This window comes from Artibeus jamaicensis, unplaced genomic scaffold, assembly GCF_021234435.1.
Source record: "Artibeus jamaicensis isolate MK-2021 breed Jamaican fruit bat unplaced genomic scaffold, CSHL_Jam_final contig_3174, whole genome shotgun sequence".
NCBI classification, from domain to species: Eukaryota; Metazoa; Chordata; class Mammalia; order Chiroptera; family Phyllostomidae; genus Artibeus; species Artibeus jamaicensis.
In genome coordinates, this window is record NW_026521738.1 from 556,313 (window position 1) to 568,957 (window position 12,645).

Sequence of the window (12,645 nt, forward strand, 5' to 3'; positions counted from 1 at the left end):
TTAGACTTGTCTCCCCTCCAGTTTCATTTCATTTATCTCTAAAAAATATCAGAAGCAAATACACTGCATTTGAACATCTATAAAATCTGGGTGATTTGTGTGCGGGTATTGTTCCATCATTTCCTGCATTTTTCTCTGTATTTTAAGATTATTTTATGATTTTTGTTGGAGGAATAAGAGCTATTCTGGGGACGGTCCCAGAAGGCTGAGCCCCGCCTAGGATCGGGCACCACACTGTCCCACGTCCCTCTTCTTCCAGGAAATCCGTGTTCTCCCTGGCCGAGCCGGGCCAGATGAACGGCTCTGTGGCCGGAGGGGGCGCAACTGCAGGAGGAGGCTCTGGAGGTGGCAGTGGCGGTGGTGGGGTCGGCGGAGGGAGCAGCAGCGATGACAGAGAGATGCCGGCCATGCATGAAATCGGGGAAGAGCTTATCTGGACAGGAAGGTGCCCACCCCAGGCCCGACAGTGATGCCAGGATCCTTTAGTCATGTCTCCTTCCCATCCACCCGTAGGAACCTCCCCCACCTCTCCCTGCAGCGCCCGCACTGCGCCCCGGGGTCTGGCCGCGGGATCAGCCCAATGCACTCTTTCCTTCCCATACCCTCAAAGCCCCACCGGCATCCAGCGAAAGGATTCGGGTAGGAGAAGGGAAGCAGGACCCACCACAGGAGCGGACGGGCCCATACTTTTCTCTAGACACCTTTTGTTACCTCTATTAGTTTTCTGGGGCTGCCATAACCAAGTATCACACACTAGGTGGTTTAAACAACAGCAATGTATTCTCTCGAAGTTCTGAAGGCTAAAGTTTCCAAATCCACACGTCGGCAGGGTTGTGCTCCTTCTGAGCCTCTAGGTGGCGCCTTGCCTTGCGTCTCCCTGGCTTCGGCGGGTGCAGTCAGGCCACGGTGTTGCGGGCCGGCAGCCGCTGCACTCCGGTATCTGCTCTGTGGTCACATGGTGTTCTCCCTCTGCTTCCAACTGCATGTGGCATCCTTCTCTTCTTATGAAGTCATATTGAATTCGGGCCCGCCCTAATGCCCTCCTCTTAATTTCACCACATCTACAAAGGCCCTACTTCCAAATAAGGCCACACTCCGGTTAAGATCCCAGTACATGTTTTGGGAGGACACAATGAATCTGCGTCGTAACCTGGGGTGTCTCTGCTATGTGTACCGAGCACAGGTGCCCTGCAGATGATCGGAGACGCGAGGTGAACCGCTGTTGGTGGACCTCAGGATTTCCATCCCCGGGGCATGTTAGGTCTGCCCCAGGGCACATTCCCTCTCCGGTCCAGGCTGTCTACGCCCAATGGAGATGGCATGACCACAGACTCAGTCCTGAGAGAATTCTTTCCCGGTTTTAAATGTTCTGGGGGAAAAGCCCCTGCCCCCACCCACTTCTCGCCAAGTCCCCTTCCTCGCTCCAACCCCGTAACTCTGGTAATAGCCCTGGGCCCGCACTGGGGTTCCTGTGAGAAAGCAGCCCTCTGCCCTGTCTTGAGCAGATTCTTCGGTGGCCTGTGTCTGGATGTGAAGAGGAAGCTGCCCTGGTTCCTCAGTGACTTCTACGATGGCTTCCACATCCAGTCCATCTCTGCCATCCTCTTCATCTACCTGGGCTGCATCACTAATGCTATCACCTTTGGCGGGCTTCTGGGGGATGCTACTGACAATTACCAGGTGTGGGGTGCTGGGGTCACGGGCCCAGAGTGAAAGCCTCAGTAAAACCTGCTGCCACCAGGTGGCGGTAAGGAGCTTCGTCCCGTAATCCCTGCAGCAGGTCTCGGCTTTCATCTACCATCCAGGTTCAGACTATCACTCTTAAGGGTCCTTTACCCTTCAAAACGTAGCAACAAGCCAACTTTGTTAAAAGATATAACACTAAGTCATGTTACTGAAGACAAAATTTAAGGACGATGTAAATGGAGCGAAATTTAAGGGGAATCATCTGCTCTGTTTGATACTTTCCCCACTGATGCTTCAATGAATTTATTCAGCACAATTAATGAGTTGCTAATTGTGAGCTCCCCACACTTAAAAAAAAACACCTTAAATTCTTAGCTTGGCGTTAAGACATTTTAAGAAATGTCTTAACTGGTGAACTGTTACCACGACAACAGCGCAAGCCTCCCTGGGAAAGCACCCGCTCAGCAGACACTAGCTTGAGCTCCAAGCAAGGTGTTCTCTGAAGGGGGCGCTCAAGAGAGAACCATGAGAAAGCTCAGAACACTAAGGTGAAGGCCTCTTTTCCCAGGGAAATTGAGACAAATGCCTGTCTCCAGCCCACATCATTTTCCTGAGCTGTAGGTCCAATGTCCAGCTGCCTCTGCGCATGCCCATAATACATCTGCCCCTCAGGACCCCCCAACTCACAGGGCCTACTTTGCACTTCATTATGTTCCCTCCAGACCTGCTCTTCAACCCGCACAGCTGTCCACATATTGACTCATAAATCCAGCCGCCCTGAGCAGCTCTCAGGACATAGTCCCACTTGCCGCTCTCCCCTCCCCTCCTAGGGCTCCCTCTCCCATACTCCTGTCCTCCTCCCTCACTCTGCATTGTGTCTTCCACCAATCCTGGTCACCTTTCAGTTCTTCAGGCCATGCTCCCTGCATGTGTGGCCCTTGTAAACACTATTCCCTCTTCCTGGGACACTCTTTCTCATCACTACACTTGGTCAGTTCCCTGCTCAGTTCCCTGCTCAGTGTGGGGGTATGAGCTTCCACATAGCTATCTCTGGAGAGGCCTTCTTGACCACCGCTTCTCTCCTGCTGTGTGCTTCCTGACGTTATCCCAGCTTATCACACTCCTTAGCAGAGATTCTCAACAAGGGATGCTTCTGGACACTTCTCCCCCAGCCGGAGACATGGGGAGATATCTAGAGACAGTTCGGGTTGTCACAACTGCAAGGGGTGGCTACTGGCATCTAGTAAGTAGAGGCCAAGAATACCGCTAACCATCCTGTAGTGCATCACACAGCCCCCGCACAACAAAGAATCATCTAGCTCGAAACGTCTAGTGCTGAGCTTAAGAAACTCTGCTGCATGGACGTTGCCTGGTTACTTGTCTATATCTCCCACTAGACTGAAAGTGCTTTGTCTACTCATGGGTCCCCCGTATCTAGCACAATGTCTGATACATAGTAGGCAATTAATGAATTTTGAATGAATGAATGGTCGAACCTCCAAAAGCACCTAATAGATGCTTCAATGACTAAATGATTGGATCGATAAATGGGCTGTCCTCTGGGCGTAGAATGGGCACAGGGACTAGTAGAGCCATCGGCTGCTCTGTTTTCTAGATCTTAGGGTGCCAAAAGGGAGTCACACGAGACCCTCACCCAAATAGAATTAGAGAGAGTGACGCTGGTGATTCTGGGAGGTTGTGGTGTAGGAGACGGGAAGCAGAGAGCCTGGAACAAAGGACGAGCGCTGTGGCCCAGGCCCCCGGTGAGATAGCTGCGTTCTGTTTTGTGCGAGACCCCTCTTCCTGCTTTTTGGAGCCTCACACCCCTTGTGCCCCCAGGGGGTGATGGAGAGCTTCCTGGGCACTGCCATGGCTGGGTCCCTGTTCTGCCTCTTCTCGGGACAGCCTCTCATCATCCTGAGTAGCACAGGGCCCATCCTCATCTTCGAGAAGCTCCTCTTCGACTTCAGCAAGTAGGTGTTCCCTGGTGGCCCCCTCACTGTATGGGGCAGAGACCTGGGCAGGGGAGTGACCCAAAGGGGCGGCAGCAGCGAGGGGCCACCGCAGCTGCGCAGACCTCTGCGGAGGACTGCCAGGAGGCAGGGGTCCCTCTGGCTCCCTGCCTCTAAGCCATCTTAGTGCATAGAAGCTTAGCTGATAGGGAGACACCCAGGCAAGACGAGAGGAGAGAATCCACACCACTCTGCTTCCGAGCCGCCGTGACTTGGAGCCAGTGCCGTGTGCGAAGAGTCTTGGGCAGCAGGTCAGAAGGCTACCTGCTGGCCCGGGCAGCCCCCATCTGCACTTCAGGCTCAGCTGCCTCATGCGTACCATGAGGCTGCTCCTAAGGCCTGCCCTGGCTCCGTCTGCCTGGATTCCTTGTTTTTTCACTCACTCTGGGTGTTTGTTACCAACTTGTGAGAAATGAGATGTCTTAGCACCTTCCTGCTGCCCTCACAAGATCCATTTTCAGAATTCTCAGAGACCAGACAACCCCACCCAGGGCCGTCCCCCTCTCCAGTCCTCTCGCAGTTCTGGGGGAGGGGCAGCCGTGCCACTGCGGGGGCAGATGAGCCATTCAGGGTGCGCCTGGGAGCCAAGCACAGCCCAGAGCGCTGGGCTGGAGGCCCCCCCCCCACTTTTCTCTGCCTTCCAGAGGCAATGGCCTGGACTACATGGAGTTCCGCCTCTGGATCGGCCTACACTCGGCTGTCCAGTGCCTTATCTTGGTGGCCACGGACGCCAGCTTCATTATCAAGTATATCACTCGCTTCACTGAGGAGGGCTTCTCCACCCTCATCAGCTTCATCTTCATCTACGATGCCATCAAGAAGATGATCAGTGCCTTCAAGTACTACCCCATCAACATGGACTTCAAGCCTGACTCCATCACCACCTACAAATGCGAGTGTGTTGCTCCAGACACAGGTGACCGGTAACCCCAGTGGTGCCCGCCCCAACCCCCGCTCACCACTTCCCTCCATCACATGTCTCTACTGAAGTGCAGGAGGGTAAGCTTGCTTTGAAGGGCACCTGGTGCCCCAAGGGAGCAAATGCAGAGTTTTGAAACCAGTGCTTGGAAGAAAAGCAAGAGGAAAGTACAGTAGCTCTAAACAGGGTCAGGATACCAGAGCCCAGGGTTGCGATCAAGGGTGAGCAAGAATGTGCCAGAGGAAGGGAAGAAGAACTGCTTTGCCCCAGTGCGGGGGTGACGGGAAGGCCATACCTGTGGGGGATGCCTCCCAGCTTCTTGAGAGCGTGATGCTGTTAGTTCTCCCTAGTACATAAGGTGAGACCTCACCAAGGGACGAACATGCCTGCAGACAGGGAGACTTCCCAGGTGGAGGGGCAGCCGGGGTACAAGAAGGTCTGGCAGCCATGTCATTTGAAGAACGGTCGGGAACCTGGGGTTATTCAGCATGTTGGGGGGGTGAGGGAAGGGCTGCCCAGTCACAGGGAGGCCAGACCCACCCTGTGTAACGACAGGGTGCAGAGCGAGGACCGGGGGCCACATGCTGGCTGACTTCAGGGAAGAACTTGCAGTGGTGGAGCCTCCACCCCGAGAGGTGTTGTCCCCCTCGGGGTGTCTCAAGCTACTCGGGCACTATTAGATGTCCATCTGCCGAAGGGGTTGTAAAAAAGGGTCCCTGCCCTGGACAGGAAGCCAGATCAGCCAACCGGCGGACCTGCTAATGCTCAGTGCCACTCTTAATGTTCCTTTCAGACCAACAAACTGTCACCCGCCAAGTTAGTGCTTCCCATGGTCTGACCCGTTCACGGTCATAGTCATGTCCCAAAGAGCCTTCCGTGGGATGTGCCCCGAGTGCCCAGGATGCTATAGAGCAGGAGCCAGAGGTCCGTCTGTATGTTTCTGAGCACCACCGGGCCGTGAGCACAGAGAGCAACCAGGGTCCAGAGGCCGCCCAGGGTCCCACCAAACCTGGTTCCCGGGCTGTGAGCGGGCACCAGTGCTGCCCGGCCACTCTCACGGGGCTCGGGAGACTTTCCAGTGCGGGCGGGGGAAATAAGCAGGTGGTGTGTTGTTCAGCCTCTTGATCATGCTGTCAGTAAAACACACCCACCGTAAGTCAGTGGAAGTGTTCACTGCACTGTTACTGAGCTCCCTGCTTCAGGCCTGTGGAGACAGAGACGCCCCGACCGTCCAGCGTGCAGTTGTGCTTGGATATCCTCTTCCCTGCATCCCTGCACTGACTTTGTAGCAAAGTCTAGACTTTCCATTTGTTTCTATCACTAATATTTTTATGTTTTACATTTATTTTTAGAGAGGGGGGTGGGAGGGAGAAAGAGAGAGAAACATCTCTGTTTGTGAGAGATACATCGATCAGTTGCCTCTGGCGTGCCCCTAACCAGGGACCTGGCCCACAAGCCAGGCATGTGCCCTGATTGGGAATCGAACTGGAAACCTTTGGGTTTGGTACTCAGTCCACTGAGCCGCACCAGCCAGGGTTTTCTATCATTCATTTTAACATTCCGTTAAAATCCAGTGGCAGGTAGCGCTGTCCTTCGTCCGGAGCTGGGACGCGCTGCTTGCCCGGGAATCGAGGAACCCCTCCCTGCAGGCTCTTTTCCTCCTGCCCCCGGAGAGTGCGCCTCCGTGCCTGGGCCCCACAGGGGCCCACCCGTACCCTCCGGATGGTGGGTTCATCGCACTGGACAGACACAGTCCCATAAACACAGTTTTTGGGAGTGCGCGTCCTTGCTCTCCTTGAGAAGCAGTCCCAATTCTGGGCTCACAGGTGGACCTTCGGCCATCTGAGCATCATGTGTCCGTGGAAAAAGAACAAATCTAAGGGTGCCCTGGAAACAGGAGCATGAACGGCAGGCTTAATGAGGTTCTTCGGTCTTCGGACAGTGCCCCCCACCCTCGGGCCTTGCCCAGGCACCTCTGTGGCCTCACCCTTTGGGTCATGCTATTGTCATGGTTCTCAGGTGTGGCTCCCCAACCAGCAGCATCAGCATTGTCTAGGACTCGTTAGAAATGCAGATTCCTGGGCCCTACCTCCCAGACTTGCCGAATCAGAACGTTGGGGTAGGGTCAGCGGCATATTAACAAGCCTTTTGGGTGATTCTGATGACCATTTAAGTTTGAGAACTATGGCTCCATTAACCTCTTAATAACTGGCATTATTAACCACTAACCCTAGTAAAATTGGATTTTTAGTTTCTTTGCAGAGAATGAAGGAACTGGACCCAGGACTAGTTGGTTTTGATCAGGAGAATATGAAAAAGAAAGTTCTAGACACTTAGGAGACTGGGTGGGGGAGGGGCGGGGGTCACGAACCGAGGAGGGCTTCTTTCCCAGTCCGAGGACCACTTCCTTACTAATCGCTCCCCATTCCGTGTTTTACTGCAAGCCCAGCCGGCCTCTGGCACACTGTCACTCACTGGCACTCTGGGGACACTCTTTTAAAATTTAATCTTGTTTCCATTGTAACTGATTTGTATTCTGTTTGTGGATGCTGCCCACACTGACTTGGCTGCTTTCAATCCCAAGTGAGTATCATATACAAACACTAGAATTTTAAAATATGTGATACTTGGATACTCTCTGGAATTTTCCCTGTTATGTTTCTCCCTGCATCTCATAGTGGCTTTCAGGTAGCTCCTACGAACTTCTCGCCGTAAAAGAATGGCTAAGCCTAAGCAGAAGACATCCAAGGAATGTCCGGTGTGACGGCCTTGGTGCGGGCTGGAGGCAGCTCCCCAGGCCCGGGCATCAGCTGGGAGCCCTCTAGCATTTGCGCGGGTCGTCCCGAGTCAGCCTTCCTGCCCACCTTTCTACCCCTTGTTAATTGTGCATCACTTGCTCTTCGTCCATAGTATGAGGAAAGGCAGCAAATGTCCCTGATTTCTAGGAAATGAAGCTTTCTTCAGAATAATTGGGACAAACCTCTGGGTTGTAGAGCTTCTGTGTGTGCTGTGACCTGGGTCAAAGCTGAATCCTTTCACCACTTCCAGCCCCAATTTCCCCAGAAGTGGGCAGCTTAGAGGGACCCTGTGGTCACACCCACCCCGTGGAGGCTTGTTGGGGGTGGAAGGAAGCTCCAAGAACAGGCTCTTCTTCCCTCCGTGTCCCTAACCACAGCCAGCAGGAGCCGAATGGGGCCTGCAGCACATTTCAGGTTTGTCACCAGCAGACTGGCCTGTGGCCCCCTCCCTCCCCAAACCTCCCAGAGGTCCTGCTCAGGCAGCCTTCCCTGGAGCGGGAAGGCGAGGAGGACTTAGCCCTTCTCCTCCCCCCAGGCTGGGCAGGAGCAGCAGAAAAGGAGGCTGGTGGCCCGCCAAGGCCTGCCTTTGTAATGAATGGTCACATCCCCCAGGGAGAGGGTCGCGGTTCCTTCCAACCTTTCTCATGACCCCTGATGGGAATGGTCACATGCTCCATTTAGATTTAGGGATCCTGAGACTGGGATGAGGGTTTAATTTTCCTCAGCTTCCACTCAGGGGGCAGATTAGAGAAGATAAATCAAAGCCAAAGAGCCGAAGAGTTCTTACAGGCCCCACTGACCTAATATATATATAGATAGATAAATACATAGATACCCATATATCTATATGTGTGTGTGTATAATACGTATGGATGGGGCAGGAGAGAAAGGGAGCTTGTGCAGAGAGCAGTAGGCAGCGAAGGACGCTCACTGTGTGGAGCTGGGGGTATGCAGGCTCTGGGCCAGGCTGCCTGGGATGGATCATGGCTCCTCCAAGTGCAAGCTCTGTGACCTTGGGCTATCGGCATGTTCTTCTCTGGGCCTCGGTTACCTCATCTTTAAAATGGGGAGACGTCTTTCAGATGTAGGGACTTAGCCAGATGCTGTGTGTAAGGGTTTTGCATGGTGCATGGCATCGAGTAAGTTCTTTGAAAATGTTTAAGTCTAAGAGCACAGACATGGTCCAGGGGCTGGTAGGGATTCATAGGGCACACCAGGCATTGATCTGTGTCCTGGCAGTGGATCCCTTTAAAGCCAGTCCTTCAGCATCAGATGGGAGCTGTCTTAGCCCGGCCCAACCGGTCTGTTGGAGCTGTGGCTGGGCTCCCCCACCACCTCGTCTTCCCTGGACGAAGTGAGGAGAAGGAACGGGGTGGGGGTTCAACGTGCTGCCGTCACACTGGAGCCAGTCCTTGACTCTGAGGACTGGAGGAGGATGGGAAAGGGTGGGGGCCCAGAGCGAGTGGTCACAGCCTGCCTGCCTGCCCAGCAGCTGCTGACTCTCCCATGTCCTGTGCTCACCCACAGTGAATACAACCGAGTTCAGTGCTTCAGCCCTGCTGCCACCAAACACCAACACTTCTCTGGTAAGTCCTTCCCTCTTACGCCAGACACTGGGTAGCTTTTGTTTGTGGGGAGAGTGAGAAAAGTGGGGAAGCTGAGGCCATGTTATGGTAACCCAGACTGGCAAGCACGGTCCCAGCTGCCCATCACGATCGCCTGTGCAGCCTTGTCAATGCACATGTTTATTTTACGTATCTACTGTCAAAGTCCCATTTTATAACCTGCCTCATTCCATTAGATCCCTGTGTGTAAATATCACACGTGCATGTGCACACACAAAAGAGAGGCAGATGTAAGGAATGATAAGTAGAGGTGCACAAACAACGCCGTGAGCAAAGTTCCCCATCCATCTCTCTACCTTCCTCCTTGCCTTTCTACCCAGGATCCCCAGTTCCCACCCAGCAACGCCACCCCTCAGCCCCGAAAGTTGATTCATGCTCCTGCGCTCCCTGAACCGGCCTGCTTCTCCTGATGATAATGAATAGGGGCCCTCATTACTAGGAGGAATAAAAGGAGAGTAATTTATCATAAAATTTAACGTGTATTTAAAAACTTTTTAAAAAACTGTAAAAGTTCAGACTCCAATGGTGGAAAGTCCAAAACCGGGAGAAAGGTAGCACTTGGTTGGCCCTGGGGGAGATTCTTGGGCCTCCCGTGCCCCCTAGGTGGTCTCTTCAGTTACCAGCACACAGGTAGCTGACTGCTCGGCTGACAATTTAACCTGAGGTTTTTTCCAATATCTGATCTTGAGAGAGGACAAACGAAATCAGTCGACGCCTATATCTGAATAGTTATGTGCAAGTGCCGTGTGTGCTGTGAGAGCTACAACGACCTGTAAGAAACAGACTTGGGGGACTTCCAGTCAAATCAGAGGCCAAGGTAAACACAGGTCTCCTCCTTGCTCAACTATAGCAAAAATTACAACTAAAATACAAAATAACTATCACCCAGAATCATCAGAAAATTGAGCCGTATGGAAGTCTGACAACCAAGGAATTAAACAAGTTACATCCATCCAGATGGGGAGAAGGGATGCAGATGTGGAGACACTGAGCAAGTGGATAAAAATTGGAAGGGATACCTCGGGAGAAAGGGATCCCAACACCACACCAGCCCGCCCAGCCCAGGCTCCAGTGCCAGGAAGTTAAGTCCCCATAAGTTCTGGCTGTGGAAGCCAGTGGAGGTTGGGATGGTAGGAGAAACTGGAATTCTCAGGCATCTCCTCTTTAATGGCCCGTAACAGACTTAGGACCTAGCTAGACTCACTGCCTCTGGGCTCCCACACTGGGGCAGCAGCTGGAAGGGCGTCAGTGGCATATGGGTAGACACTGAAGTGTCTGGCATCAGGGCGAGTGCCAGGGGACAGCTTCCTCACAGACAAAACTCCAGAGGTCAGGCAGCAGCATTGTCCCCTTTCTCAGCCCTCCCCTTCACAGCCACAAAGCAATAACACCATATTGGAATCTTCATCAACCTGGTTCACATGGACAGCCCTGCCCTGGTGACTACCTAAGGCTCTGTTCTATCCAACGTTTCTACAGTGTGCTTTTCTACAGTAGGTCACGCTACTAAGGGAGTCAAAACAGCTCTACCTAATCCACAGAAACGACAAAGGGAGGCTGCCAAAATGAGGAGACAAAGAAATAATGGCCCACACAAAAGAACAGAACAAAACTCCCAAAAAGGAACTAAACAAAATGGACATAAGCAATCTGTCAGATGCTGAGCTCAAAACACTGGTTATTAAGATGTTCAGGGAACTCATTGGGTACTTTAGCAGCATAAAAAAAGAGCCAGGTAGAAATGAAATTTACACCAAGTGACATAAAGACAAATTTACAGGGAACCAGCAGTGGAATGGATGAAGCCGAGACTTAAATCAATGATTTGGAACATTCAATCAGAATAACAAGAAGAAAAAAGAATCCAAAAACAAGGCTAGGCTAAGGAGCCTGTGGGATAACTGCAAACGTACCATCGTTCAAATCACAAGGGTGCTGGAAGGAGAAAAAAAGCAAGAAATTGAAAATGTATTTTAAAAAATAAAGAAAACTTTCCTAATTGGGGAAGGAAATAAACATACAAGTCCAGGAAGCAGAGAGAGTCCCAAACAAGATTGACACAAACAGGACACCACTCCAAGACTCATCATAATTAAAATGCCAAAGGTTAAAGATAAGGAGAGAATCTTAAAAGCAACAAGAGAAAAGCAGAGAGTTACCTACAAAGGAGTTCCCATAAGAGTGTCAGCTGATTTCTCAAAAGAAACCTTGTAGGCAAGAAGGGAGTAGCAAGAAATATTCAAAGTAATGAAAAGTAAGAACCTACAACCTAGATTACTCTATCCAGCAAAGCTAACATTTAGAATGGAAGGGCAGATAAAGTGCTTCCCAGACAAGGTAAAATTAAAGGAGTTCATCATCATTATATGAAATGTTAAAGGTATTTAAGAAAAAGATCAAGACTATGAACATTAAAATGGTGATGAATTCACAACTAGCCACAATTGAATCTAAAAAACAAACTAAGCAAACAAGCAGAACAGAAACAGAAGCATAGATATGGAGATCATTTGGAGAGTTATCAGCTCGGAGGGGGAAGTGAAAGAATGGACAAAAGGTACAAGGACTAAGAAGTACAAATTGGTAAGTTCAAAATAGACAGAGAGATGTTAAGAACAGTATAGGAAATGGAGAAACCAAAGAACTTATGTACATGACCCATAGACATGAACTTAGGGGGGAATTGTTGGAGGGAATGGGGGTACTGGGTAGATGGGGGCAAAGGGGGACAACTGGGACCATTGTAATAGCTCTGCTCTCAAACTTGCTGGTATAATGATAAGTCTGTGAAGATGAACCTGGAAAGTAATGGGCAGCACAAGCCGAGCATGCCATGTGTCATCAGGTCAAATGTGTAACTGCAAGCTGGAGAGGGAAGCCTCATGGAGAACCTGGAATGCGGTCTGGTCTTAAAGGCTGCGAAAGTTGGTTCTATGGAGAAGTACATTCCAGACTGCGGGATAAGCATAGGCAGAAGGGCACAGAGGAAAAGCACAAAGCTGTTTAAGGGCAGTGAATGGAGACTGGGCTGAGACAATGTGAGGGTGGGGATTGCACAGGGAAACCACAAGAGATAAGCTGGCAGAGAGATGTTGGGCCAGACCAGAGAGGCAGTAGAGGCATGCTACCCTACAGGGGACTTTTTTAAAAAGATTTTATTTATTTTTAGACAGAGGGGAAGGGAGGGAGAAAGAGAGGGAGAGAAACATTACTGTGTGGTTGCCTCTCGCACACTCCCTACTGGGGACCTGGCCCACAACCCAGGCATGTGCCCTGACTTGGAATTGAACCGGCGACCCTTTGGTTCACAGGCCCACACTCAATCCACTGAGCCACACCAGCCAGGGCTACAGGGGGCATTTTTAACCGCTATGCTGACTGAGGGATACCTTGACCTTCAGCAGATGGCTGGCCTCTCTTTCCTGTGGTTTTCTCTGACCCAGAGCTTTCTCACAGCATGGTGGCCTCAGGGTTCCAGGAAGGTGAGAACAGATGCTGTAAGGCTCCTTCTGCCACTTTCAAAGCCACTTCTGCCCCTTCCTATTGGTCTCAGTGGGCCCATGGGAGCCCAGACTCAAAGGAGAAATAGACCTCACCTTTGGATG

The 12,645-nt window shown here is 51.6% G+C and overlaps 1 protein-coding gene across 5 annotated transcripts in view; it reads left to right on the forward strand.

Annotated features, from left to right (window-relative positions):
- SLC4A5 (solute carrier family 4 member 5) overlaps nucleotides 1-12,645 on the forward strand; it is a 93,543-nt gene that overhangs the window by 56,046 nt on the left and 24,852 nt on the right. For all 5 annotated transcript variants that reach the window (XM_037130901.2, XM_037130902.2, XM_053663398.1 and 2 more), the window contains 5 exons: nucleotides 260-445; nucleotides 1,506-1,680; nucleotides 3,526-3,659; nucleotides 4,343-4,614; nucleotides 8,943-9,001. In XM_037130901.2, the coding sequence (XP_036986796.2) occupies nucleotides 260-445; nucleotides 1,506-1,680; nucleotides 3,526-3,659; nucleotides 4,343-4,614; nucleotides 8,943-9,001 (826 nt within the window). The remainder of the gene's footprint in view (nucleotides 1-259; nucleotides 446-1,505; nucleotides 1,681-3,525; nucleotides 3,660-4,342; nucleotides 4,615-8,942; nucleotides 9,002-12,645) is intronic.